This window comes from Nematostella vectensis, chromosome 8 (genome assembly GCF_932526225.1).
Source record: "Nematostella vectensis chromosome 8, jaNemVect1.1, whole genome shotgun sequence".
Lineage (NCBI taxonomy): Eukaryota > Metazoa > Cnidaria > Anthozoa > Actiniaria > Edwardsiidae > Nematostella > Nematostella vectensis.
This window is the reverse complement of record NC_064041.1, coordinates 12,907,260-12,934,487: the sequence shown is the minus strand read 5'-3', so window position 1 is coordinate 12,934,487 and position 27,228 is coordinate 12,907,260. Positions and strand designations below refer to the sequence as shown.

General features: G+C 39.9%; 1 protein-coding gene and 1 long non-coding RNA gene across 3 annotated transcripts; one reads left to right on the top strand and one right to left on the bottom strand.

Moving 5' to 3' along the window:
- Nucleotides 1-3,276: 3,276 nt before the first annotated feature.
- LOC5516275 (choline transporter-like protein 4) lies at nucleotides 3,277-24,709 on the top strand. Of its 2 annotated transcripts, XM_032386029.2 has the most exons (29): nucleotides 3,277-3,435; nucleotides 3,975-4,007; nucleotides 7,511-7,559; nucleotides 7,839-7,912; nucleotides 7,997-8,047; nucleotides 8,173-8,203; nucleotides 10,700-10,790; nucleotides 11,361-11,468; nucleotides 12,051-12,105; nucleotides 12,266-12,365; nucleotides 12,566-12,608; nucleotides 13,136-13,176; nucleotides 13,707-13,757; nucleotides 14,312-14,373; nucleotides 14,794-14,913; nucleotides 15,881-15,980; nucleotides 16,144-16,236; nucleotides 16,626-16,719; nucleotides 17,537-17,601; nucleotides 17,912-18,041; nucleotides 18,319-18,365; nucleotides 19,179-19,273; nucleotides 19,753-19,792; nucleotides 19,991-20,060; nucleotides 20,490-20,563; nucleotides 20,955-21,025; nucleotides 21,278-21,357; nucleotides 22,589-22,673; nucleotides 23,681-24,709. In XM_032386029.2, exons 1-29 carry the CDS (start codon nucleotides 3,399-3,401, stop codon nucleotides 23,800-23,802), a joined length of 2,112 nt encoding a protein of 703 aa, XP_032241920.2. In that variant the 5' UTR covers nucleotides 3,277-3,398; the 3' UTR covers nucleotides 23,803-24,709. The 2 variants fall into 2 exon arrangements, with proteins under 2 accessions (XP_032241920.2, XP_032241921.2); XM_032386030.2 differs by lacking the exons at nucleotides 3,277-3,435; nucleotides 3,975-4,007 and adding an exon at nucleotides 4,784-5,039.
- Nucleotides 18,102-19,183, bottom strand: LOC125570158. Its single transcript, XR_007312537.1, has 2 exons — nucleotides 18,468-19,183; nucleotides 18,102-18,413 (listed from the first exon to the last, which is right to left on the bottom strand). It is a non-coding gene; the product is annotated as an uncharacterized LOC125570158 (long non-coding RNA).
- Nucleotides 24,710-27,228: the final 2,519 nt, after the last annotated feature.

The window sequence follows — 27,228 nt, the reverse complement described above, 5'->3', positions numbered from 1 at the left end:
GAACTCTAGTAAGTACCCCTGCAAAACTCACGCTAACAAAATGGCGATGAGGTAACCGTGGTCGCGAGTGGGCTCCTGTGTACGTTATGCGCCTTGTAAAAGTCTTTCCGTACATTTTATTGGTTCCCCTCCCCATCCCTGTCTCTGATTGGTCGAGCGGATGTTTTGGCGGGAATTTCAGTCTCGTGCGTGACACTAACAAGACAGATTCATTTCGATGTTAGTTTCTGTCTGGTTCAGCACAAACTTAATTGCAAGCAAAAAAAATGTAAATGTATTCGCACTCGTCAAGTGTTCAAGGCTGCGCTATTGTTTTACTACTCCTTTGGAAATCCACATTCTAATGACAACCGTACTGTGAATAAAAGCACGAGACTTTGTTACAATAGTAATTTTTGTATTTTACCGAAAAACAAGATATGAGCTCTCTTTTTAATTAACTCAAATTCCCTGAGGGTGAGGAAGTGATACCAGACCTTTCCCCCCTTCCACCCCCGCCACTCATTTTCAGCCCCTCCCCCCCCCCCCCCCCCCCCGTCAAAAAAATAATGGTCTGCGGCGCCTGTCTATTTCTGTCTTGAGCTGTGTTTGCCGGTCTCTTCCTTACGTTCCTTATGTGGTATTTTGAGCGTTTTGTTAAGAGGGGTGATTCTGCTTTTCTTTCCTTGTTCGATTTGAAATTTGAAGAACCTGAGCTATTATTTCGGTAAAAAGTAGTTGCTATCAACTTCGTTGGATGCATATCTTCAAGACCATTTATCTTATAGACCTTTTATTTTGCATTTATGAATTTTTTGGGTTGTGGGTTCTTTTTAAAGCCGTTACAGGCCGGTTTGGGCTCATTGTGTTAAAAGGTAGGACCCGCCGATGAGCAGGTAAAAAGTTTGGTATGTCCTTTTCACTGTTTCAATATTCGAACAATATTCGAATTTTGTTTTTTTTTTCTCAATAAACTGATGGGATGTTACAATAAAGCCCTTTACATCCTCTGAAACCCAGGGGTATTTCCCTCTGACGTTTCGCTCGCGAAAAAACAACGGCCCTGGGAAACAGTAAGCAATGGGCTTAACTGTCTAAAGTACGCAGGAAAACAACTATGAGCTGAGATGCACCTCTTTGTCTTTATGACAATAGCAGTCTAAAAACACTGATCGGTTGACAAACTTTTCTTGCGGGTGGGGCGGGGGGGCATGTGCACAAATTCGAAAATGCCCCAGCCCCTGGGCACCGACACACTGCGAAGTAAGCTCTGCGTAGTACTACTTAAACCCTCAAGGGAGAAATAAAAACATTTCGAGTTATCAGTGAGAACGAGTTATTCGATAACGGTAAAACTGGGGAACTCATACTCGACAGTTCGACTGGAAAACGGGTTTAGAGTTATTTGGGTTTGAGTTATCAGGGTTCCACCCACTATTCCTTTTCAAAACCCCGATTGTCCGCCTCACCCCCTCTTTTTTATCGCATTTGCGCGTTCTCTCTCGAAAGTGAGACCAACGACCACCTTTCTTTTTCCCGCCAAGGTGTCTACTATACCGCACGGAGACTGGGGCTAAAGGAAGGACATGGAACAACGGAACGCGCTTGCAGTCACTGGACTGCAAAAAACTTTGGCGATCTTATTTCCATAACGAGGGGAAAAACAAATGTTTACTCATCCATTTTTATGTACGTAGTTTTATATATATGATGAGGATAAAAAAATCTATTTTTCTTAATCATGGTAGTCTACAGATGATTTCGAAACTTATTGCTTTGGATGAGGAGAGGATGACAGAGGATCGTGTAATATTCTCAAAAGTCTGACGCATGGACGCCAATTTCAAACCCAAAAGCGGGAGCTATGAAATCTTCACGGGGATGCGGGATGATGGGCCCCCAGCGCCAAAATGCAGGTCGGGTGATTACAGTTTTTTTTTTTTTGCTTCCTCTATTTCATTCAATTTCTACGGCTCACGTGACGCTCAGATTCTCTTTTAGAACTAAACATAAGCAATCCCGTGACTTTGCTGCACATCAATCATACTTGGGTCAATTAATGTATAATGGTAGATGGACAAGTGAAAAAAATATGTATAGGTGGTTACGTCACAGATCACGTGACCGTGGGAAAACTACGAATATCTCGCCAGTGATTTGCTGCTCATCAGCCAAAAATAAATTGAATTACCTCCAAAATGTGGTGACTATATCTGTTTGATAAATGGTTCACTAGTGTAAAGCTTTTTTAATAAGTCCAATGGACAGCAGGGGTGGATCTAGACATTTTCGAAAGGAAGGAAGGGGGTAGGGGGTGCACCGGTATGTTAAACATGTAGCGGAGGAAAATTCGTGGGTTTACGTTCTTATACAATTTTTACTGAGATATTTATACTGTTATACATTACTTGACTCAAGTTTGCTTGATGTGCAGCAAATCGCTGGCAAGATATTAGTATTATTCCCAAGGTCACGTAATTGCTTAGTAATAAACGAAAATCTAAGTATTCAATATTTTAACGCGTCACGTGAGCCGTAGAAATTGAATGAAATAGAGAAAAAAAACGTAAAGTCACCTGACCTGCATTTTGTACTCAACCTGCATCTTACCTGCAACATGCATTTTGTACCCTCCGTTAGAGCTAGGACAATTCATTCAATGGCCGATCAGACAATTCAACAGATAGGAGACGCGATTATTAGAGAGGGGCGTTCTTAACAAATTATAAAAAATATAACAAACCCAAGTGCAGTGGAGTTCTAGTCTCATTCAGGATTACGTTAAGCGTGATGCGTAGCAAGCTTTTCCTGACATTGAGCAAGCCTCACCTAGAAGCCAAATGAATGTGCCGTTTATTTTTAAGCTTGGAGGGAGGGTAGGGGGGCGTTTATTAGAGAGGGGCGTTCATTTCAAGCTTGTAAGCTTACGGTGGCATTTATTAGATGGGAAGCGTTCTTTAGATAGGGGCGCTTATTGGATTATTTACGGTAATATGGTAAAGTAAAACTGTTTGCATTGTTATTAAAGTTGCAGCAAAACAGATTAGCATAACCCTAAAAGAAGCAGAAACCACAACCAATTACTTATATGTCCACCCCCACCCCTCCCCCGCACGCACCTGGACCCCCTCGTAGGAGTCTCCAGGTTTTAGATTTTTTGGGGTTGACAGATATGCGATTGATTTATTTACAAAGGCAGTGTTATTTGCATAAGCTGCACATGACTGGTGAAGCATTTCACGAGCAATGATCCTGTAATTTCATTGGTTGACGTTATCTCTGTGCATACACAATATGCATCCGAGTGCTCAAAAGTCAGACTTATCGAAGTACCCCGCTGTCGAGTCCCTCTCTTCTCTTTCTTATATAATATTTTAATAGCTGTGGGCTTGTTAAGTCCCTTGGATTTGCGAGCAGTAATGGAACCAGAAGGGAAAGCTGAAGGGGAGAAGAAGAGTAAGTTTGTCTCATTTATGCTGTACAGTATTCGCAAATTTAACTCGAGCAACTAGTTTACTAAACTAACTTCAACATTATTTTTATTCTATAGACTAAAAAAAGGCTCGTTTAAAAGCTGGAAAATTGCAATAGATTTATTGCAAACAAGAGAGAATTGTCCCAGTCAGATAAATTGTACAAATGTACAATTGGCTAAAATCAATTATTAGTGCGCACTGATTTCTGTTCTCAAGTCCCGCGGTTCCTAAACTATAGACTATAAATAACTCCAAATTTCAGCAAAATACCATTTCAGACGCATTTTTAGGAATTAGGAATACTTATTCAAAATTTATCAAATAGTGCATATCACTTAAATTACAAACGAATATAACTTAGTCCAGTCGACAAATGTAAAATATAGGTCACTCTACGAGTTATTACGGGCTAAGTAAGCAGGGTTAGGGCGAAGTTCTCGGATAGAACCTCTTGTCTTGTCAAAGTTTATTTTAATTACCAAAGTATATTTGCAATAAACTGTTTTTTATTCATTTTAGGCGAAGGCCGTGAGTTACTGGGCAACACAAATGGTAAGCTTGTACGATTTTAGCTCATACAACTCATACAATAGATCGAGTAAAGCATCCCATTTTAGACAACAGAGAATCATTATATGATTGTCTTTTTGTGCAAATGTTTTTTTTTTGGCGATTGTCCTTTATGATCAAATAAATATATAATCATGTGTACAAGAAAAAGATCTCCACCACCACTAACAACCATCATAATCATCCTCACCATCATCATCATCATCATCATCATCATCATCATCATCATCATCACAGCGTCGTTATTATCATTATATCATAGTCTGCTCGCAGGCGTTTTACTTGATGCGCCGAGTCGGGACTGTGTAGTGGTCACTCTTGCGCGTTTACAAATCAAAATAGTTTTTTTTACGCTGAACCCCGAGAAATTTTATGCGATCAGGCCATCATATAATCATCATCATTATCAACATCATCATCTTGAGACAGCGCCATCATCAGCATCAACATCGTCCTTAGCACCTGCATCATATCATCATCATCACGATGATAAACAATAGGCGTTGTAAATCATCACCGTCATCATCATCATCATCTACCACCATCGGTAATCGCAACACCACAATCATAATTTAATCATATTGTTTAAAAAAATGTTGTACGTATGTTGTATGAGCCGTGGAATGACTTCCTTGTATTGGTTGCTCATTTTCTGTCTCTGTCATATCGAGCATATGCAAATAAAAGCGCTGAATAGTCAACTCGATAAGGGCCAATAATATTAAAGACCTCATGTCACGCAATCGACCATGAAACGCAACGCTGTGTGACAAACATCATCACGGAATACTGGAAAAGCCTGCATTCGATCTGTTTGCCGCTTTTCTCTCAGGATTCGCTAAATTTTGCTTGAAATCTGTATGAGTGTAGCGAAGCACACTCGATACAGTGCTTTAAGTCACCGTAGGCGATCAGTAATCATTTAGGGAAGCATCTTGCATATATTAAGATACTGCACCCTCTATTCCATCGTCTGGGCGGCTTGCGACAAAATGGCCGACGAAGTTGATTTAGGTGAGCGCCATTCAAATTTTCTAAGGCATTTAATTGAACTTTTAGATACTTAGGCAATTATTTTATCGTGTTAGAAATAAGATATCATTTAGATGTTACGGATGGCTGGTATTTTCTCCAGTACGCTGTGTTTGTCATATGAGACGTCGTATTTCAATCACCCTCTCTTTTTCCTTTCTATGCTCAACCATGCCTAATCTCAATATTGCATCGTCGCCGTTAATTTACAATGTCGATTTCGGCGTGAGAATTTATTTTACAGTTTGTTTGAGATCGGTTGAGACGTAGTTAAGATAGAGCTTATTTTGAATGTCGCAGTTGTCAGTCTTTAGAAACCTCGTGATTTGCATTCTGTCAAAATTTTATAACAAAAAATGCGGCAATTTTGATTTTTGTAGCCCTATTTGATCATCTTTCATTTCTTTATCGATAAATGAGGGTGATACTACATGCAATGACCATATAGATGTACTTTTTATTTGATTTGAATATTGAAAAAGAGAATTTACAAGTATTTACGGCCAATCTGTCACTTATTCATATGACATGTGGTTTCCCAAAGACTTGCAACCCGTCAAAGCATGGCTTGCTTGAGATACCCGAGATACCCCAAGTACACCACAACAATCGTTATAACGAATTTTAGAGTGTTCTTGTATCTTTTTTTCCTAAAGTTATCTAGTTTTGTAAGATTTAATTTTTTTCCTGTAGTTATCTAGTTTTGTTAGATTTAATTTTGATGAGCCTAAGACCCGGTTTTTTTCCCATGTCGACCTATAACATGCCTCAGGTATTTTTAGGGGGTATCCGAGAAAAAATGGTATTTCTTAGGGTAGCAATTTTTGTTGTGCAGGTATTTTTTAGGGGTATTTTTCATATTTCCTGACGAGCATCCCTATCCCTTTTACCCTGCAACCCCCCCCCCCCCCCCCCTGGATATAAGGCCCTATTTTGCATAGCCTGCATAGCAAGACAAAACTATTGGGAAAGTAGTAGAAGAAGAGAGATGGAGATGAAGCTATGGCGAGGGAAGGATGAGGGAGGGCTTGCAGCCGACCCCTTGTTTTTTCCGTATAAACGTTCACTCAGTAAACATTTAATGTAACGAGGCTAATTGCATTCTGGTTGGCTGAGGAGCCTTGCCTGCGCTATTTGAGGTGTTAATCATTTTAGAGCTAGCATTAGTAAGTTTAGCTGTAAACATTTCTGGCATTTTAAATTAATAGCATTATCATTATTCCTTCTCATTAAAACTTCTTTGTTTGTTAAGCTCTGGAAGCTGGGTAATTTTCCCACTAAAAGAGATGTTTATTGCCTATGCCAGGGGCGAGAATAAACCGTTATGAAATGTGATCTTACATACAAGCTTATTTTGAGGCAGCTACGCACATGCTTTTATTTGAAATACTAGAGGCAAACAGTAAAAAACACGGGGTTGGCTGCAAACTTTCTCCCTTTCCCTACTTTAATGCTCTTAATCCAAGGCCTCGCACAAACAGACTGGATCACAGAGTGATTTTTGTACTTCTAAATTTAATTTATAAATCTATATGTAATACGTAACTTGTTCGAGCTATATGTTTTGACTGATGCCTCTTATTCAGTTTATTGTAAATGAACTGCCAAAGGTTTTCATAAACATATCTATCTATATCTATCTACTTTTCACTTCATCCTTTCCCTCGCATGCGGGGTCTATCCCTCATCTTTCCCTTGCGATTGCTATGAGGGCTATATTTTACGTGTTACTGGTCAAACTTTTGGCCCCTTAAAATTTTGCATGGTTTCGAGTTCTGTTAACATAGACAATTTAAACTTTAGTAGGGGTTGACAGGGGCGTAGCCAGGGGGTGGCCCAGGGGGCCCGGGGCCCCCCTTCTAGCAGCCAAAAATACAGTAAATGTATAAGACATCATCTAAAATACAGGAGAAAATGCCTTGAAAGAGCCTTTTGGGCCCCCTCCTGTTAAAAATCCTGGCTACGCCGCTGGTTGAGGATGGGTTGTGATGATAGGAGCACTTCATATGGTGTGTTGATATCAGACGTGGACAGTAGGACCATTTTCAGGGGTGGGGTGGGGTGGTGATGATAAGAGCGTTTTATATGTTTTTTTTGTCAGACATGGACAGTGAAACCTTCAGTAGGGGTGGGGAGGTGTGTTGGTGATAAGAGTAATTTATCAGACATTCATCAGACATCATCAGACAGTAGAACCTGGTGGGGCTAGAGCCCCAAAAGCCCCTCTCCTACCCCTAAATATTTTATTTCTTGAGTACTTCCCAATTGACTTTTTTGTAAGAGATGAATATGAGGGGGTCTTGAAAGTCTTATGACTTTATCCAATGAGAAAAGACATTAAAACATTGCATCTTGTTCTTCCATATCTACACCATTTTTTGTGTGCCCCCTGTCATTTTCAGATCTTTACTTTAAGTGTGTTTTTGTATTAACTTAAACCTATTCATTTTAAGGAAAGAAAAGAAGTCATGACCCAGAGTTCAAAGGTCCTATTGAAGACAGGTACAAGAAAGATGTTAAAACTACCAATTAACCATCCTAATCTATTATTCCTGCTCCTGACAACAGGGGAAATAAGAAAGCAAAGGAATGAAATGTAATGGTTGTACGCTTATCTGAAACCAGAGTTGTTAATAAGACATTCAACATCACTCAAACTATTGATGATTCTACACACAGCCCTTGTAAACTTGACTTGATTGCATTTTTTTGTTATCACCAGATCTTTTCTCACCAGATATTTTCTCATCAGATCTTTTCTCTTGCTTTTTTTTTCACCAGATCATGCACAGACATCATCTGCTGTTTAATATTTGTTGCCTACATTGTTGGCATGGTTGTTGTTGGTATTGTAGGTAAGTCTGTGATCCTTTGTATTTACAGTACCCTGAGTAGGACTGGATTTGATAATAATTTGGTATGATATTTTGTGTTTTAAGCTTTCGCAGAGGGAGATATCAACAGACTGTTGCTTCCAACGGATTCACAAGGTATATTGTCACTGAGAATCTTTTTATCAAGATAAGGACCCATATATATGATGTGCAACCTCATACCACAGCAAATCAAGTAAATTCCATATATTAACTGTATAGTTAATTCTGTTTCCTTGTAGGAAAAGTCTGTGGCAAGGACCCAGCATACTTGTGAGTATAAACACATTTCTAAATGGTGAAATCTTTCTGAAAAAAATCTGGAGGTTTGGGTTTAGGAGATTTGTTTCAGTTTGACTAATTTGTTTGCACGGAAAGTGCTGTTGAGAAGTTATAGGTTTTGGAGTTTGGGTGAATTGCCTGAAGTGGCCCATTTGTGCAGGTATAGGCTGTCTCCAATGTTCAGTGTCAGGACAGGGGTGTCTTTCTCACCAGAGTTTGACTAATTTCAGTTTGACACCCTGTTATACCAGGTCATGCACAGACATCAGCCTGTTACACTTCAGTTTGACACCCTGTTATACCAGGTCATGCACAGACATCAGCCTGTTACACTTCAGTTAGACTAATTTGTTTGCACAGAAAGTGCCATTGAAAGTTTGTAGGTTTTGCAGTTTGGGTGAACTGCCTAAAGAGGCCCATTGTGCTGTCTCCAATGACAGGTGTCAGTACAGGGCCGTAGAGAGGCTTCCAGGAGTAAGTGTAAGAGAGATTTATTTTATAGGTGCAGTAAGTATTTTGGGATAGGATAATGTTTCTGTTTTTGGTGCATGCGTTGAGTGAGGGTTCCACATTGTGTGAGGGTTTCCAAGGGTTGAAACAGTGCACTGCTTACGTGTGATAATGTCCTTTGGTGTAACAGTGTGGTAAAGGGTGCTTGGTATATTAGTATGCTCCTGACATGGAGTAAGATTTAGGTGTATCAGTGCGGTCTTCAGCCAGTTCAGGAGGAACGCGTAACACAATCATTTCTATTGTCTCACTGAGGTCACGCATCAGTCGTGCTTGAAAACTACAGCAGACCGGAAAAGCTGTTTTTTTTTTCGCGCCCGCGATCTACATCCAGGAGCTGATTGTTGCATAAGCTAGAGGAAGGCTAGCGGAGTAGATTGACGTGAAATACGGCCAGAGTTCTCAAATAAATATCTATTTATCAAAGTGCGACGATAGGGCACCGAGAGTCTTGGAAGAGGAATGTGGTAGGTACACATATTGGACCTTGATTTTAGCTTGCTTATGTATTTTTTTCAGTGATGAGACTATTTTTCCCCGGATGTGATGAATAATCTATGCCCTCGCCAAATTTGGTGAGGTGCACATCTCTACTAAAAAGTGCACATCTCTGAGAAGCAACGTCTCTGTTATTCATCTACGCGATAGAGTTATCAGAGCAGTTGTATGAAGTGAGATGAAGCCTGTGTTTCGCCTTACCTATCGTGTGTGTAATTTGAAATACAGTCCTTATAGTCTCTTTATAGTTTTAAAAGTGTTATAAGGGTTAAAATGTGCCAAGAATTGCCAAAGACAGAGCATCGCAATCGGAATCGTTGAATGGTCGATCGGTCGATCGGTCGATGATACCAAGAAAATATTACAATTGTAACATTTATTTGAGCATTGATACATCTTATATGCCTCTACTAAAATATAAGGGTCTTGTGAATTCCAACTATATGACTTTCATTGTTTGACTTGATCTGCAGGTTCAAGACAATTCAAAGAACAAGAAAGCAAAATTTACTCTTTAGTGTGTTGATTTTGTAGAGTAGACAATAAAAACACAAATCCTTTCTCGTTTTGGTTGAGCGCTTGTATGGGTTTTAGATAGCAAATATCCAATAAAATGTTGAACCAAGCAAATTTATCGTGAAGGCTCTAATTCCATCCATGTAATAAAACAGAAAATCGCAGAGTACTACCATCGAGGTTGAATTTGGACCAGATGTTGACTTTGCGAAGTAAACAACCTAAACAAAAGCCTCCTCGCAGTTGCCGTTCCATCCGCTATACAAAATACTAACCAAAAAACAAATTATGTTCAAAGTTACTCCATGTAGTTACCTTTTTACTGGTAACTTATATAATTCCCATATCATGACAAGTCTTTGTGATTCCAACTTCTCCCCCAGTATACTTTACCCGATCGTCTCGGAATGTAGTAGTGCGTATAGGTTGTTCAAATAATGAACAAAGTCAACACGTTTGCTTGTTGCCCTACATAATTCTGCGATAAACGGAATCGAGTCGAATGGACAAAACGCTCTCTAATCCGCCATCCTGAAATCTGGTGTGAATATGGTTGAGAGCAAGGGAGACTGGGCCTCAATGTTTTGATCGATGACGTCAGGCTTTTGTATTCACGTTCCTCCTGAACTGGCTGAAGACGGCACTGTGTATAGGATGTGGCTAACGTGTTAGGTGTGATAATGTCCTGTGGTATAACAGGGTGTCATGGCTTGGGATTAGGGTGTGCTTTGGGTGTGATCAGTTAAGAACAGTGACCACTATTTCTACTGCACACATTTTTTGCGCAGTCCCAAGAGAATCCCACAGACTACAAAGTATTAAATCCATTAATAAATTCTCAAAACAAACAAGTTAAGAGCAAAAGCTTTGTGATGCGACTTGTGCACAAGGCAAGAGCCATTGTTGGAAGGTTTTGCATTATTCATTCCTTTTACTTTAATCTTGCTTTCCTTTGCCTTGCAGGGATAAGAAGTACCTTGTATTTTTTGACATTACCAAGTGTATACCTAAAGGAATCCCCAGCCTGTCAAATCCTAAGTGCTACACCCCTCAGGTAAGAAAGCTTGGATTCTTATAGAAGAGCTGGTGATTAGAGTACTTTTTTGTTTGAATCAAATAGATCTTGTGAGTCTATTCTGTAATAATCCAGGGGTGAAGCCATATCATGCCACAGACAGCCCTGTCATACAGTTCCTTGTTGCCTACTTTCTTGCTCATGATAAACTGGGACGTCATCTTAGTTAGGACTATTAGAGGATGGAATACAAGGCAGGGCTTACTGAAGGTATATGGAGGCTAGAAACCAGAAATTTACCCTCTGCCATATGTTTTATTTGCCGTCTCCCCCCCCCCCCCCCTCATTTTAGTGGTGCCCTGCTCCAAGAAAGTCTGGACTTGATCCTGATTACTGTGTGCAGGATAGATTTCAAAATTAGGGCAACAATTAGTGATAAAACATGTAGTTTCATTAGTGCCATTTCACAAGATTTCCATGCAATTAGTTTTTTTTTTCAAATAAAATACATTTTGAGCAAATTTTAAGCTTTCTTGGCACAAAAAAATAATTGTGCTTTCAGACAGTTTTATTCAAGTACATTCATATCTTTTAAAATGACCTCACCAGGTTTGTGTCAGCAAATGCCCAACCAAGAATGAGGCGGGGACAAGCCGTGATGCAGCAGACATGATCTGTAAGCCTGGCATTGTACCCAAAGACAATCTAAATGATAAGGTATTTAGTTTTATACAAAGTGTTGCAAAGTTCCTATGAATTTATTAAACAAATGTCTTGTAGTGGTTATTGATAACAGTAGTGTTAATAAAAATCTAGACCACACATAGGTGCTAATGGGGTATCAGCAGTTCACACTCGCATGCACAGGAAGCACCGCCTATTGACCTCATGCCTAAGACATGCGGGATTATTGTTGATAAGCACTAGGTATGCTTTACTCATACCATTATTCGCATTCGCTCTAGCAGCACACAACCTACCGATTTCATATTGTATATTTTATATATATATATAAATACATTTTTTTTGCCCACCCGCCCACTCCAGATAGGCAGTCATGATTAAAATATTGATTTGTGTTTCTTGTAACTAGAAGTCAGGAAACTCAGGAAGGGGATTGAATGTTTAGTTACACCACAATCATTGTAAAGTATTTAGAAAAAAGAAAGTCAAACAGAGTAAAGAAAAACAAATTAAACTAAATTATGTTTTGCAACTCCAAATAGATGTCAAATTGTTGTGTCAATGTTGTGTTTCAATGTGTAAAAAAGCTCATTGTTGTGTCCCCATGTTTTGTAGCTAACACTAATCAAGGAAGGCAAATGTGTACCATACTATCTGGCCAGTAGTCCAGGTAAGCAAATTACACATATTATTTATAAGTTTGCTTTGTAAAATCTTGTAATACTTTGGTTAGTTGTGGCTCCAGGTGTGGGCTCAGAAGGCAAGTGCCTACCTCCCTCTTCAGAGTGAATAAATACAAATCATTGACATTCATATTTTGTTGTTCTCAGTACTCTTCAGATGTGTTCCCAGCCTTGTCGATTTGAACTCAGTCTTTGATTCTGCCACCAACAAAAATGTCTCCAAGTCCAGTGTCGAGCAGGGAATCGGGTAATTGCATTCATTTATACTGATTTTGAGCAAATCGCTTTAACCTTTTTCAAATAAGGTTACGCTTTGCGAATCCTTTCTACCTTATTAAGAATGAAGCCAGGATTCTGCCATTTTCAGTAATCTGAGAAAGTCTTTTTGAGAAAGATATTGCTCCAGCAAATTGCCCATTAATTTGATTATCATTTATTTTATTCTAGAGAACTCAAGACAATCCTTGATCTGCAAAATATTGGAATGAAGGCAAGTAATTAAGCATAGGCAACTCAAATGCCGCAATGCAAATCCACACCATGAATAGTAGATAATCCTTCCTGCCTTTTTCATTAGCAATCATTAAGATACAGAGTCTTCCTTGATAATAAGCAGGTTCACATGGATGAAGAACCAATAAGACACAAGAAGGGTGGTTGGGAGGGGGTGAACCCAATACTTATTTTTTTTGCAAACTCAGTTTAACATTCCCTTAAATGAGGACATCATCTGGAAGATAATAAATATTCAAAAGAATCATGAACATTCAATTAGGTTTGAATATGAAGACACAATAAACATTCTATAGGTTCTTTATTGTGTAGGCCTTCATTATAATCTCAAAAAGTTTAACTCTAGCGACATTCTGGCTACAGCTTTGTAGTTGTGCTGTATCTATAAATTTTAGTTAGGGATGGAAGCCATACCAGTCTCTATTGTTTCAATATAGGTGGTTGCTTGTTTTGTGTCTTTTTTCTGACTTTATGTGATCAATGAATTTATTATTTTTTATCCAGATTTTTGAAGACGTAAAGAGTGTTTGGTACTGGATCTTAATGTAAGTAAATGACAACCAAAAACAAATACAGGTGATCATATAAAAATGGAATAAAAAGAAATTAGAAGTTGTTTCATTGGTAGTCACTGATTTAAATCTAGCTTGTTATCATATTTTCACACGTCTGAGCCTGATACTTAAATCCAGACATAAGGATTTTTTGTTGGGGAGAGGGTTGTCCAATACACTGACAAATTTATGCATGGCATTGTCTGAAACAATCGAGGGCACTGAAGCATATTAGAGGAGGGTTGTTCAATACACCGACAAATTTATGCATGGCATTGTCTGAAACAATCGAGGGCACTGGAGCATATTAGAGAACAAGGTAAAACAATGGAAGGGAAAAGTGCCATTCATACATTTGTCAGAGTATTGGACTAAAGTATAAAAAATCGCCATACCTACAGTACTGCACAAGCCTGAAATCGAGTAGGGTCTTTTATTAAAATATTTCAACGTAACCAGCCCTTGCAGCTGATTTACTTGCAGTGTATAGCTTTTCTGAAAGCATCTTTATTTTGTTGCAGAGGCTTCGTCATCTCCATGGTGTTGGCATTTGTCTATATTATCATTACAAGGTGATCTAACAGTAAAAGAGTGTCTTCAAGATTTCCCATTTGCAAACTTAGGTTTTACAAGTGAGAGACAATAGGGTAGCACACCTAAGCTTGGTCCCTATTAACAATTCTCATGGCCGTAGCAAAAAAATTGTTTGGATGGGGATGCCTCAGTCATTCCTTGTATTTGTTAGTGACATAGACATCGTTACTCTTCCATATACACCTATTTAAAAAGACGTTAGTGCAAACAGCAAATTGCAATTGGTAAATGGTAGTTTCACAACTGAAGGGTACCATGGGTCTAATTAAGTTTAACCAAATGCAGGAGAACATGGATCAATCCTACCATAATAAATTAAAGGCTATCAATGTATAGCTTTGGCATTGTTGGAGTTTATTTATAAGCAATTTTGGTCTTGGAACTGCCATTTGCAATTCACCATTTGTACTGACAATGTTTTTTATAAGGTTTATATGTCCTTTGTATAATTCTGACTTTGGGGAATGGATGGCTAGTATAGAGGCGACTGCCCTGAAAGTGTATACTCATTATTTTTCCTCTGTCTGCTTAGATGGATCGCTGGTCCGCTTATCTGGTTTACCATTATTGCTGTCTTTGCCTTGTTGGTGTTTGGTAAGTCTGAAGTATCTTTAGCCTCCAAACTCTTAGAACACATTGAATCTCATTGAATTTCGTTTTTTACCTTGCTAGTGTTTTTTTAGTCTGAAGTATCTCAGTTAGCGTTCAAACTCAAAGACTCATTAAATTTTAGAATATTATTAATTCCAAAAACCCCTAAGAATTCTGCTAAGAATTCAGTAAATAGAAAATGTGTTTTTCCAAAAGAAGGTTCTAAAAAAACTTACTCTATATGGTGATCTTTTCTGAAATCACACAATTTGTTTATGGGTATCATTCTCAGCATTCTCATCGAGAAAATTGCGATGGTTTCATCTTATTATTCTTTAATCGTTTAAGGATTTTCCCTGACTTTTTTTCAAGACATACCACATTCCAGGTCTCTGAATTTGCCTTTTTTGCCTCTTGTTTTAGGGATGTACTGCTGCTTTTCCAAGTACAAGGAGCTTAAGGACTCTGGGAAGAGCAAGACTTTGGAGTTCACCGCTGACCTGAGCAAGTATGGTGATTCGAAGGAGACTTGGCTTGCTCTCGGTAAATACTTGTCATTGTTGATGGAGGGGTTACATGGTAGGGGAGAGCCCATCAGTAAATATGATGGTATAGGTGAGGATGAAATGAAGGTAAGTAATTGTCATCATTGACCACATGGTAGGGTGGGAGCCCATCAGTAAATATGATGGTATAGGTGAGGATGAAATAAAGTTACAGTAAGTACTTGTTATCATTGACCACATGGTAAGGTGGGAGCCCATCAGTAAATATGATGGTATAGGTGATGATGAAATGAAGGTACAGTAAGTACTTGTTATCATTGACCACATGGTAAGGTGGGAGCCCATCAGTAAATATGATGGTATGGGTGAGGGTGAAATGAAGGTACAGTAAGTACTTGTTATCATTGACCACATGGTAAGGTGGGAGCCCATCAGTAAATATGATAGTATATAGGTGAAGATGGAATGATGGTAAGTACTTGTCATAGTTGAAAGAGCAGTTACATGGTGGGGTGATGACATGGTGAGAGCCCATCAGGAAAATGATGGTTCAGGTGAGAATGGAGGTTGTCTCGATATTGTCACTTTAACATTGTTACATAAGTAATAGAACTGTAATATAAGAGCACCAAAAAAACAACAGCAACATATTACACTTTTAATAACATCAGCATGAATCTCCAGACTTTCAAGATAATTCTGATGATGTGCTCCCCAAATCCACACTCATGGCTTTACAGGATGTTTCTTTTTAAAGATCTCGCGTTTAAAAGAACACTAATCACGCACTACTTTGTTAGTGTTTTTATTCAAAATACAAGGATCACTTTGCAAGATCACTTTGAATAAACCATCCACAATTGAAAGCTGATACTTTATTTACCATATTTCAATTGAAAGTATCTCAGTCACTCGCTTGAATAAGCTGATTGAAGTGGATGTTGTTATTGCTCTCACATACCCCTGTATTCCTACCCGTCTGACACTGAGTTTCTCCTAAATAGGTATTCTGCTGATAATCCTGTTTATCATCATCTTCCTGATTGTCTTGGTACTGTGTAGCCGTATCAGGATTGCTGTCGAGCTGATTGGTGAAGCCAGCAAGTATGTTCCCTAGAAAAAAGGGTAACATAGATAAGTGACACCCATTCTCGGGGACCCAGGGCGACGCTGAGACTTCAAGACTGTGGCATTTGACTGTTGTTGTTATGCCTATTGCTTTGTATAATCTGAATCTCTGCCGTTTTATCCTTTATTTTATTCATAGAGCATTGTCTAGTATGCTGTCGACGTTATTCTTCCCGATCATTCCTTGGCTGATGCAGCTTATTCTGTTTGCGTGGTTCCTTATCGTCATCATGTATCCTTTGCTTACAAGTCACAGCACATCAAACGGCAGAAGATCAGCTGGCTTAACTTCAGAATAGAAATCGGGCTGTGAAGTCCCATTGTGAAATCTTTGTGGACAGGTATATACAGAAATATTTTTTTGCATTGCTCTTTAACAAAGACCCTAAGCCCTTCACATGTGACTGAATTTTATTCGTCAAGTAAGAAGATACAGACTGCTCCATGCAGTTCAAGATCATGAGTATGAGTTTCGGTGTAAGAACTGCCACTGCCCTGCCACCACAGGCTATAGTGGGGCTTTTAGGACCCCCTATACAGTAGATGAGGGTTGGATTTAAGCCTCAGTTTACCCTTACTGAAAACTTTAGTGTGAAATAGGCCTTAACTTGCTTGTGTTAGCTACCTCGCTACCAATGGTGTGCCTCAGTACAAAGTGTCTAACCTCCCCGACGACCCTTACAACCTCACAGATGGCACAACTTGTGATCCAGCGGTAAGAAGGCTTGGGCAGGAAAAAGGTTTGGGCGGTAAGAGGGCTTAGGCAGTATAAAGGCTTGGGCGGTAAGAAGGCTTAGGCGGTATAAAGGCTTGGGCGGTAAGAAAGCTTGGGCAGAAAAAAGGCTTGGGCAATAAAAAGGCTTGGGCGGAAAGAAGGCTTGGGCGGTACAAAGACTTGGGCAGGAAAAAGGCGTAGGCGGAAAGAAGACTTGAACGATGAAAAGGCTTGGGCGTAAAAAGGCTTGGGCGGAAAGAAGGCTTTGGCAGTAAAAAGGCTTGGGCGGAAAGAAGGCTTGGGCGGTAAAAAGGCTTGGGCAGAAAAAAAGGCTTGGGCGGTAAAAAGGCTTGGGCGGTTAAAAGGCTTGGGTGGAAAGAAGGCTTGGGCGGGAAGAAGGCTTGGGCGGTAAAAAGGCTTGGGCGGAAAGAAGGCTTGGGTGGTTAAAAGGCTTGGGCGGTTAAAAGGCTTGGGCAGAAAAAAGGCGTAGGCGGAAAGAAGGCTTGGGCGGTTAAAAGGCTTTGGCGGTAAAACGGCTTGGGCTGAAAGAAGGCTTGGGCGGTAAAAAGGCTTAGGCGGTTAAAAGGCTTGGGCGGTTAAAAGGCTTGGGCGGTTAAAAGGCTTAGGCGGTTAAAAGGCTTGGGCGGTAAAATGATGAGGATGACCACAATATGCGGTATGTGATAAGTGATGAGTTTGAGGTTTATTATTATTATAATTTTGATCTCGTTTTGATGATCCTTCTGCTTCTGTCGACGGTGTTGGATAATCACAATTTTAGGATTGTTTTATTTTAATCTCATATTTCACTGTCTAGACATTTGATAGCAAATACCCAAACACCAGCTCCAGTTGCATCCTCGTGGGATACAAAGAGAATGAGTAAGTCTTAAGCAGAGAGATGAAAAATCAGACGGATGGATACAGGGGAATATATGTTGATTGATATACAGAAAATTGGTGAATGGACAGAAAAATCAGATGAACAATGCAACAATGAACAGATGGACAAGGATGATAATTTGCTTCGACCAACTCCAGTGTCCTTTCTTTTTGGGTTAGGAATTGCTGCCGACTACACCCAAAGCGATATCTCTTAGGGATAAAAAACTGATTTTGCACGCCCGTCTCTTTTTATTGGGTCCCCTCCCCTCCCCCCTGGTGGTCGTATCTCACTGGCTTGTCTCTACAGTCATCTCCTGCGAATGCAAGTGTTCCACTTCTTTGGCTGGCTGTGGATAATGAACTTCATTATCGCTCTTGGTCAGTGTGTACTGGCTGGCGCTTTTGCGTCATGGTACTTTGCCTTCAATAAACCAGATGTAAGTACTTTAATAAAGATAGAATATAGTCAACAATGCCCTTACAAAGTCTCACCCTGATTAGTTTATTTTAATTAGTTTATTTAAATAGATAACGTTATTTATCCTTTGATTGGTCAACGCATTGCAGTGAGATGTCTTTGTTGAAACCTGTCAAATTTAAAACCAATGAAAACAGTTCATGGCTTTTGTCTGGCGGAAGGCAATAGGAATTTATGTAAGGAATTCGCCGTTATAAAAATCGCTTGTAATTATTATTTTGAATTGTTTTCAACAGGACGTCCCAATGCTCCCAGTTCTCTCATCCTTCAGTAGGACCTTGAAGTAAGTGACTTGTCGAATAAACCGCGGTATTGTTTCCTTCAGTAGGACCTTGAAGTAAGTGACTTGTCGAATAAACCGCTGTATTGTTTCCTTCAGTAAGACCTTGAAGTAAGTGACTTGTCGAATAAACCGCTGTATTGTTTGATGACGTATTGAATAATAAGGGAATGGCTGATCGACATTCCTCAGCCCTTGAAAACACAATATATGTAACTTTCGATTCTCTTAATAATGGATAGAAAAATAAGTATAAGTGTTTGAATAGCGCCTATTGCACAGTTTCCAAGCGCTTTGGCGTGAAATCATGATACGTATTAAAGCGCTTAACATTAAAATCCCATTACGTATAAGGAGTGACCATGCCATAATAGAGGTATTAACAATGTCCATCTTGAGATATGAGGACCACAAGCTTCTAGCCCACATTTGTTCAACAAGTCAAATTTAGGACTGAGAAACAGAAAAAAAATACTTCTATGGCCATCCTCGGGGACCCAGGGCGTCGCGGAGTTCGGGCACACAGGGAGCGTGCGTGCCCGATCTCCGTGTCCCCCTGGTTTTTTCGCCATAGAACATCCCCAAGGATGTTCAATGGCAAGAAATAGAAAACATACCATCCATGTATCGACCGGGCATAGAAAGAAGCCGCTTCTCCTGCTCAGGTGAATGCCCAACCTCACTCAGCTCACTAAACTGTCTGTAATCCTGCCTTCCAAATGATATCCTGTTATTGGGAATGCCTAACCTCACTCAGCTCACTAAACTGTCTGTGATCCTGCCTTCCAAATGATATTCTGTTATTGGTGAATGCAGGTACCACACCGGCTCCCTGGCGTTTGGTGCTGCGATTATCGCTATTGTCCAGTTCATCCGTGCAGTGCTTGAGTACATCGACAGAAAACTCAAAGGTGTAGTATCTTTTTCTGCACATCTTTTCAGCTGGCTTAAGTCGGTTGAACCGGTTCCGATGGTAGTCTCGTCAGGAGGGGAGAGGGGATTGTAGTAAAATTTGCTGAACATGCTACATGCTACTACATGCTACTGAACATGCTACAACAAAGTTACATAAGGTAATTTCCCTGTAACTTGCAATGGATGTCTTTCTTTACTGACATTGTTTTAATCTCTCGATATTTCAAGATAATTTCTCAAACATAATTACACGTTTTTCTACAAGTATTGTGGAGAGAGAAGGCAAGCCGGCTTGAGACGGGTTCGTTCCGAGCCAACTTTCTAGAACAAAATTTCTAGGACACGGTCAATGCGATCCTATAGTTATTGTGTGTTTTTATATGAGTCTTGTCAAGGGTGATAATGCTGGCTCCGCTTTTAGGCAGTGCCTGAATCTATATATTTTCATTTATAGTTATTGTGTGATTTTTTATAGAGTCTGGCCATGACAACAAGGCGGTCAAGTTCATTATGTGGTAAGTATGAAAGTCACCAAAGCGAACGATATCCAAACAAACGCCGCTCAGTAATTATAGCGAGAACGATCTCTGCGCTTCTGATGTTTGATGGTCAAGTGACCCCATCTTTATACTGGTAAAATCAACAACAATGCAGTGCATTCTGGGAAGGATGGTTTTGCTCCTTTAAAATGTATGTTTGTTGCTTGTTTTTAGCTGCTGTAAGTGCTGCTTTTGGTGCCTGGAAAAGTGTCTTCGCTTCCTGAACAAGAACGCTTACATCATGGTAAGACAGAGGAGAAGAGAAGAGGGATTCTCCAGTCATGTGCAGTTAAAGCCGAATTGTCACCAGTTTACGGAGGTCCGACAGGTCCGACAGAAGCCTCAATCGTTAAAAGACAAAATAATCTATTAGAATCCGAGATATTTAACAGGCCATCCGCTCTAAATTATTAATCACATACTCAAAGAAACTTCCAATAGACACACTGCTTTCAATATTTTGACATGTTTTTCGCGTTTTTCGTTAAAAATCATCGGAGATTGTTACGTGATGGACCGGAAGTAAACTGGTGACAATGCGGATTTAAGCAACTACGACAGTGACTGCCGGGATAACGTGACCACCATACTGAGCGCTCCAACTTCTTTTGATAAAGCTGACCAATGTATGTTGGGAGTATCAAGTAACACGCTTTCTATAACTGCCATGCAGATTGCCATATATGGAAAGAACTTCTGCACCTCCGCCAAGGATGCCTTCCAGCTACTGTTGCGCAACATTCTCAGGTAACACCACCACGTGTGAAAAAATAAAAAAGGGTCCTTCCTTTCGTTTGGACACAAGCTATTGATGAAATTGGTGTTCTTGTATTACGCGAAGTAACGCTTTAGCATTACTTTCTTTTACATAAGCACAAAAAAGAATGACTTTAGACACATGGTAGACACAAAGAATGGCGACAAAATTATGTTGGTCTCATAGATAACATGTTTTATTTTGTCCACTTTCCCGTTTTAAGGAGGCTTTACTTTAGTTTAATAACGAGTCACACAAGCGTCCCTTGCAACTAGACGTTCAAATGTAAACAACAACACAAATGTGGTTGATCAACATTCATCAACTTTAAGTGCAAGTACAGTTGCATGTTTCTTTGACCCAGCCATTTCGTCTCTTTAGGGTGGCTGCCGTGAACAGCGTGACGTCTTTTCTTCTTTTTCTCGGCAAAGTCCTGGTCACCTCTATCGTAGGTACGTACCCCACACACTCTAGTTCCTCTAGGCAGTCGAACCTGCATTATGTCATTCCTTCATCGTGCTGGAGAAGGGGGAAGTCACTGATTACTTCCACGCCTTAGAAGGGGTGCGGTTTTGAGAAGGCGTTCTTATTTGAAGCTAATCACCCAAAGACATTAATAGTACTGATATGTTTTTCTCCCAGGGGTGGCATTCCCTTGGGTTTTTCAATAAAGAAGGGCTGTCATTGTTTTTTGTTCTTCCTAGGCGTGGCCAGCTACTACTGGTTCAGGAAGATCGATGCCGATGACCCGGACAGTCTTAACTATGACGTAGTGCCGGTCATTGTAAGTATCACGAGGTTCTGCCTTTAGAAAGGGGGAATAGCTCAGCGCGATAACTAACATAGCAAAAGAGCCTATGAAGCAATTCGAGTTATGACACGTTGATTCTCCGTGTGCAACCGGGCACATTTTTTACATACAACTACATGTCTTGAAGCAGATCAGGGACAAACTTGTTGAATACAACTACATGTCTTGAAGCAGATCAGGGACAAACTCGTTGAATACAACTACATATCTTGAAGCAGATAAGGGACAAACTTGTTGAATACAACTACATGTCTTGAAGCAGATCAGGGACAAACTTGTTGAATACAACTACATGTCTTGAAGCAGATCAGGGACAAACTCGTTGAATACAACTACATGTCTTGAAGCAGATCAGGGACAAACTTGTTGAATACAACTACATGTCTTGAAGCAGATCAGGGACAAACTTGTTGAATACAACTACATGTCTTGAAGCAGATCAGGGACAAACTTTGTGAATACAAGTACATGTCTTGAAGCAGATCAGGGACAAACTCGTTGAATACAACTACATGTCTTGAAGCAGATCAGGAACAAACTTGTTGAATACAACTACATGTCTTGAAGCAGATCAGGGACAAACTTTGTGAATACAAGTACATGTCTTGAAGCAGATCAGGGACAAACTTGTTGAATACAACTACATGTCTTGAAGCAGATCAGGGACAAACTTGTTGAATACAACTACATGTCTTGAAGCAGATCAGGGACAAACTTTGTGAATACAAGTACATGTCTTGAAGCACAGTCGTCTACCAGTTCTGATTAACGAGCACAACTATTTGGGTTTAAGCTAAGGGCCCTGCCACACGTAGACTTTTCGGCTGCAACGTGTCTCGCAAAAAGATTGTTGCAGGTCGCACGCGCCCTGTCGCACGTGAAGTTTTTCCTGCGACTTGAAACAATTTGTTGCAGAAAGTAGAAGATTGCTCTACTTTGTGTACGACTTTGAAGAATGCAAAACAATTTGCAAAGGGGGTGTCACACGCAAAGGAATCCGCGTGCGCCCTGCAACATTTTTTTTGCGAGACAGGTCGCAAGAGAAAAAAACGTACGTGATTTGAAACCATTTCAGTGCTGGCCAATGAAAACTCTTAGCAAAAACTCTTGGAAATCGTGAGCGAGAGTTTCCAAAATATTAAAAACCGCAGTAATAAAGAAGGCGTCGTCAGTGACTTATTATTATTATTTTATTGCTTCACAGATCTCCGTCGTGTTCGCGTACGTTGTGACTGTCATGTTCTTTGACGTCTACGATATGTGCATTGACACCATCTTCCTCTGCTTCCGTAAGTACATTTTTTTAGCGGTCACGATAACGAATCCTGCATTCTCATTGGTTAATAGAGCGCTCCAAAGATTCCTAAATCTGCCCTAGGTCCGAGAATCGATATTTTGCGCACGCTGCTCGCTCGAAGTATGTTTCGCTGGCCCTGGAAAAAAAAAAGTTATTTACCGGGTTAAGGTCTGTCCGGCCTCAATCAGTATTTTCAAGGCCTCGGTCACGGTATTTCACGATACGTATTTCGGCCTCCGGCCTTCGGTCAGTATTTTCAAGACCTCGGTCACGGTATTTCACGATACGGACCTTCCACCCGGCAAATAACCCCTATTTATTTTATTGCCCTTTACTATATTATTCTTGTTAAATTATTCATTTCCTTATTACCTTCCAAGCACTTGCAAACTACTTTTAAAACTTAGGAAATAAGGCTTTTTTTAACTTAGGAAACAAAAAATTGTCAATAGAGTAATCATTTCAGGATTTACTGAATAAGGGGATGCGTAGGCATGGTAAAATGTCAACAAAATGTTAAGTATTGGAAAATGTACAGGATTTGCGCGGATCTTGATAAAAAAGACCGCTTTTTCGCGGTCGAATGGGATGCGCGCGTGCGCTGCCCTTGCATCTATGTTTGCACCGATTGCACCTGATACATAACAACAGTTATAGGAGAGCTTTGTTTTCGGTGCTCAAGGCCTTTGTACTATATTTCATCGTCTCGTTCTAAGGTCTTTGTTTTTGGCTTTTGTTCCATTGTGTTTTTGGTGCTGGTGCTCCGTAACACCAAAAAACTACCAGTAATACAGTATAAAGTTACGTTAATCAACTCTGTTATCAAAAACATGCTTTTTTTCATTGTAAGCATTTTGGCCCTCCATTTGGGTAGCCTGTGGTCTTGGTCATTCAGCCTCTCATGACTAACCACAGGAGTCCCAAATTGAAGGCTCTGCGCTATGCTGTATAAATCCTCTTTTTCACGTCATGTGGTTGATATCTGGTTCACCCTTTCAGTTGAGGACCTCGAGCGTAATGACGGCAGCGCCGAGAAACCGTACTACATGAACGACGACCTGAAAAAGATTCTGAACAAGCAGAACAGGGCGTCCACAGAGCAGTTAGACCAGGAGAAGTAAAGAGGTCACGCACAGAAGGGCGTGGGTGGGTGAAGGGAAGTCCCCCTCACCCCAGTCTTATAGTCACCATAAACAGCACAAGTACTATTTATAAAGCTATCCCAATTAACCTGTAACTTATTTTGTCAGTTTATAACTAGACAGTGGTTGTTTGAAGTTGTATACGGTGGTTGTTTGAAATTGTATAACGGATTTTCACGGTTTCGCGGATGCATTGGAACAGATCCAATATGTCGCACGACTCGATCACACGCAAGCAATCATCTCATCTCGCAGGATCTTAGCACAGTTTTTTATGATATTCTGCGAAATAATTCGTTAACCACCTATAGCTAAATTAGAAGCTTTGTTACCCTCTATCAATCTTACTTCTCCTTTGGCGCATGCGCGTGCTCGGGGACCCATAGGTCTTTGCGGGTAGGGAGAAAGAAACCCGATTCGGTCTGATGTTTTTTGGAACTTTTGATTGATGGTAACAAAGGCTTCAACTCGTTTTGCGATCCTAGGACTAATTCACAACATCGTCTTAACAATCACTCGATCCTTGTACTCGAGGCAGATGTGTGCAAATGAGGTCGAAACAACATTGTATTTGTATACATTTGCATCGAATGAGGCTCTTGGGTAATACGACGTCTAAACACTAAGATTTAGTTTGCAGAATACTTAAAATCATTGTAAAGTGGGTTTTCCACGTGGAATAAGCTTTCTCAGGAAGTAGGATTTACCAAAGACAATACATAGTGTTTTCGCGCCAGGCAAATGTAATACTAATCTTCAGTATATATACTAGATTCTATGGGTTTATTACACTATCTCTCCCACTTGACTGTGAAGGCCCACTTAGATATTAAAGTCCCAATGGTGCTGCCGGTTCGAAGTAGAATAAACAAGTGTCTTTGTCTTGTCCAAGTCTTAACTTATTCCTTCGCCGTGGATCTTTGTTGACAGCCCGGGGGGGGGGGGGGGGGGGGGGGGGGGGGGGGGGGGGGGGGGGGGGGGTGGGGGTTGCGCTTTGAAACTCGGCTGTAAACATACATAAACATGACGGTGTGGAGAGGGGGTTAAAAACAAAAGCATATGATAAAGCTTACAAAATAACACTATACACAACCCCCAAATCTATGTCTAAGGCCTTCTCCCCCAGCAAAGACTAACTTTTTAACACTTTCACAAGTACCAATTTCACATCAAACGCGACTCGATACACCATTCTTCTGCATGAAGAAACCGTTGTCGTTTTGGGGGGCTGGTACCGAGGAATTTTAGTTTCTTTTCAGAGGCTTTCTCCATTCACTAAAAATGGTCACAGTCACTGTTTTTCTCTTCTGAATACCATTCATAAAGTTTGCGAAGCACCTGCGGTACGGCAAGAATCGTTCAGGTTTTCAAAATAAGGAATATATTAGTTTCCTTATATGGAAGTGACCGCGTCTGAGAAAAAAAGACAATTTTCGGCTAGATTTTCTTGATAAGCTTGTTTTTTTAGTCCCTTCTCGTACTTTTTTTATCAAGTAAAACGGTTTTTGAAGGGCCTCGGGTTCTGAATAAGCGCAATTTAATCGCTTAGGGCGCCTATCAGAGTAATTACATGATGACGGGGCGCTTATTTAGTTTTTTAGGGATACACTTATTTCAAAATCCGTATTAGTCCGGCGGATATGTGTTTGAATTGCGCACTTTTTACTAAAGTTACCAATTTTAGCATAGTGATAGTTTTTAATACTTGGCTATAGAGCCAAGCTCAGATCGGCTTTAATTTCTAATTAAAAGGAGTATTGATTTGGCCGCCATTTTGAACCGGAAGTAAACTACCTTTTGATAAAAAATAAATAAACATGCACATTTTGATACTGTTTTTTACTAGACAACTAATATGAAAGTCAAAGAATGTATTTAAACCCAATATTTTTGGAAAAAACCGCAAATTTGTCATTTTTGGAACTTAAAGGTGATAGCCACCTTTAACCGGAAGTAGTCGAAAGTAAAACCTCGGACGTTTATTTCACCCCGCGCCCTCTAGCAAAAGACACCAATTTTATTGCAGTTGTAGGTTGCAATAACCTTTATAATATTAGCTATGGAGCCAAGATAAAATCAGTTTTTATCATCGACTAATATGGTTTATTATAATTGCAGCCATTTTGCTCTGGAGATTAAATTTGGCATTTTTGAAAGCACAGAGATGCACATCTACGAAAAGTCTACGACTAAAACATTCATGAAATCCATTTAATACTTTTAAGTTGTAAAAAAGGCAAAACTGATTAGGTTTCTGCTATTAATTTTACCTTTTTTTTTAATCCGGAAGTAGGTTTCCAAACCTGTTTCTGCACACTCTAATGCATATACGAATAAGCAATGAACCCTTTTTTAAAAATAGAATTGCACAAATGATAAATGCGCCAATTTAATATAAAGAAAATGTTTTCTTGCTATGTGAGCCTTGGCATTTTGTTAAAAATTAGTGAAATCTTAGTCAGGCTGGACGTTCTTAAAAATAGATTCTTATAAAACAAAAAGAGTGTGGTTCATAATACGTCAGTCTAATGTAATAACAAACTCCGATGAGAATTGTTTTCTTTATTTAATGCAGTTCAGATATCTAACAGCTTTATCGTTAAACGATTCAATGGAGCTGCAAAGGGCTGAACGTTTCAAGCTGGCTTTGGTGCAAGTGCAGCGTGCTGGGCAGCCTATTTTGCATCTAATTAGCTCTTGGTTCCTCATCTAATAGTTCTTTGGCTTCTTGGCACGCCTTGGAAAGCTCTAGTAGCGTTTGTCCAAAGCGGCTATGGCAACTGTTGTCCATTTTGCTAAAAAGACGAAAGTATTGAGACAGGGAGGAGTGCTTGTGTCCAACAATGGCCTGCTTGAAAGGCAGCTTTCTTGGTGTGTTATGATAGCTGCCTTCGTCGGCAGAATTGGTGGAGCGGCCCGCTCCCGGGGTACTTGGTATCCCCTCCAGGCTTGTCATATAAGCAGTTGCTTTTGTCTTCTTTCTTTTCTCTTGATCCAGCTATTGAGCGTAAATGTTTGGAATACTTGGGCTGGCTATAAGTGTCTTTTAAATCATTTGACGACTTTCAAAAATAGTGAGTATCGACGCGTGACTTTTCACTTTCGGATTAAATTATCGGCCATTTGAATATCCCAAGATAATCCGTGATTAAATCAGATTTTGGCTCCATAGCTTATCTTGAAAATATGACCCTAAACTACTCCTGAAACAAGTTTTTTTTTATTTTTGTTTAAAGGCGCAAAGTGAAACAAGCGTGCCAGTATTTACTCTTGACAACTTCCGGTTCAAAATCGCTGTCACCGTAAAATTTACAAAAGTTAAAAAAATCTTATTACTTTAAGAACTTTTTTGTTTAGATACATTCTCTGACTTAAATTTTATTTGTATATGGGTAAACTTTCTTA

Excerpts from the sequence above, each read along its gene's own strand:
- LOC5516275 (XM_032386029.2), top strand. The coding sequence starts at position 3,399 with ATGGAACCAGAAGGGAAAGCTGAAGGGGAGAAGAAGA. Across the intron at positions 16,237-16,625 it reads TGGTTCCTTATCGTCATCAT|CTACCTCGCTACCAATGGTG; the intron begins GTATCCTTTGCT and ends TGCTTGTGTTAG. Across the intron at positions 19,274-19,752 it reads CATCGACAGAAAACTCAAAG|AGTCTGGCCATGACAACAAG; the intron begins GTGTAGTATCTT and ends GATTTTTTATAG.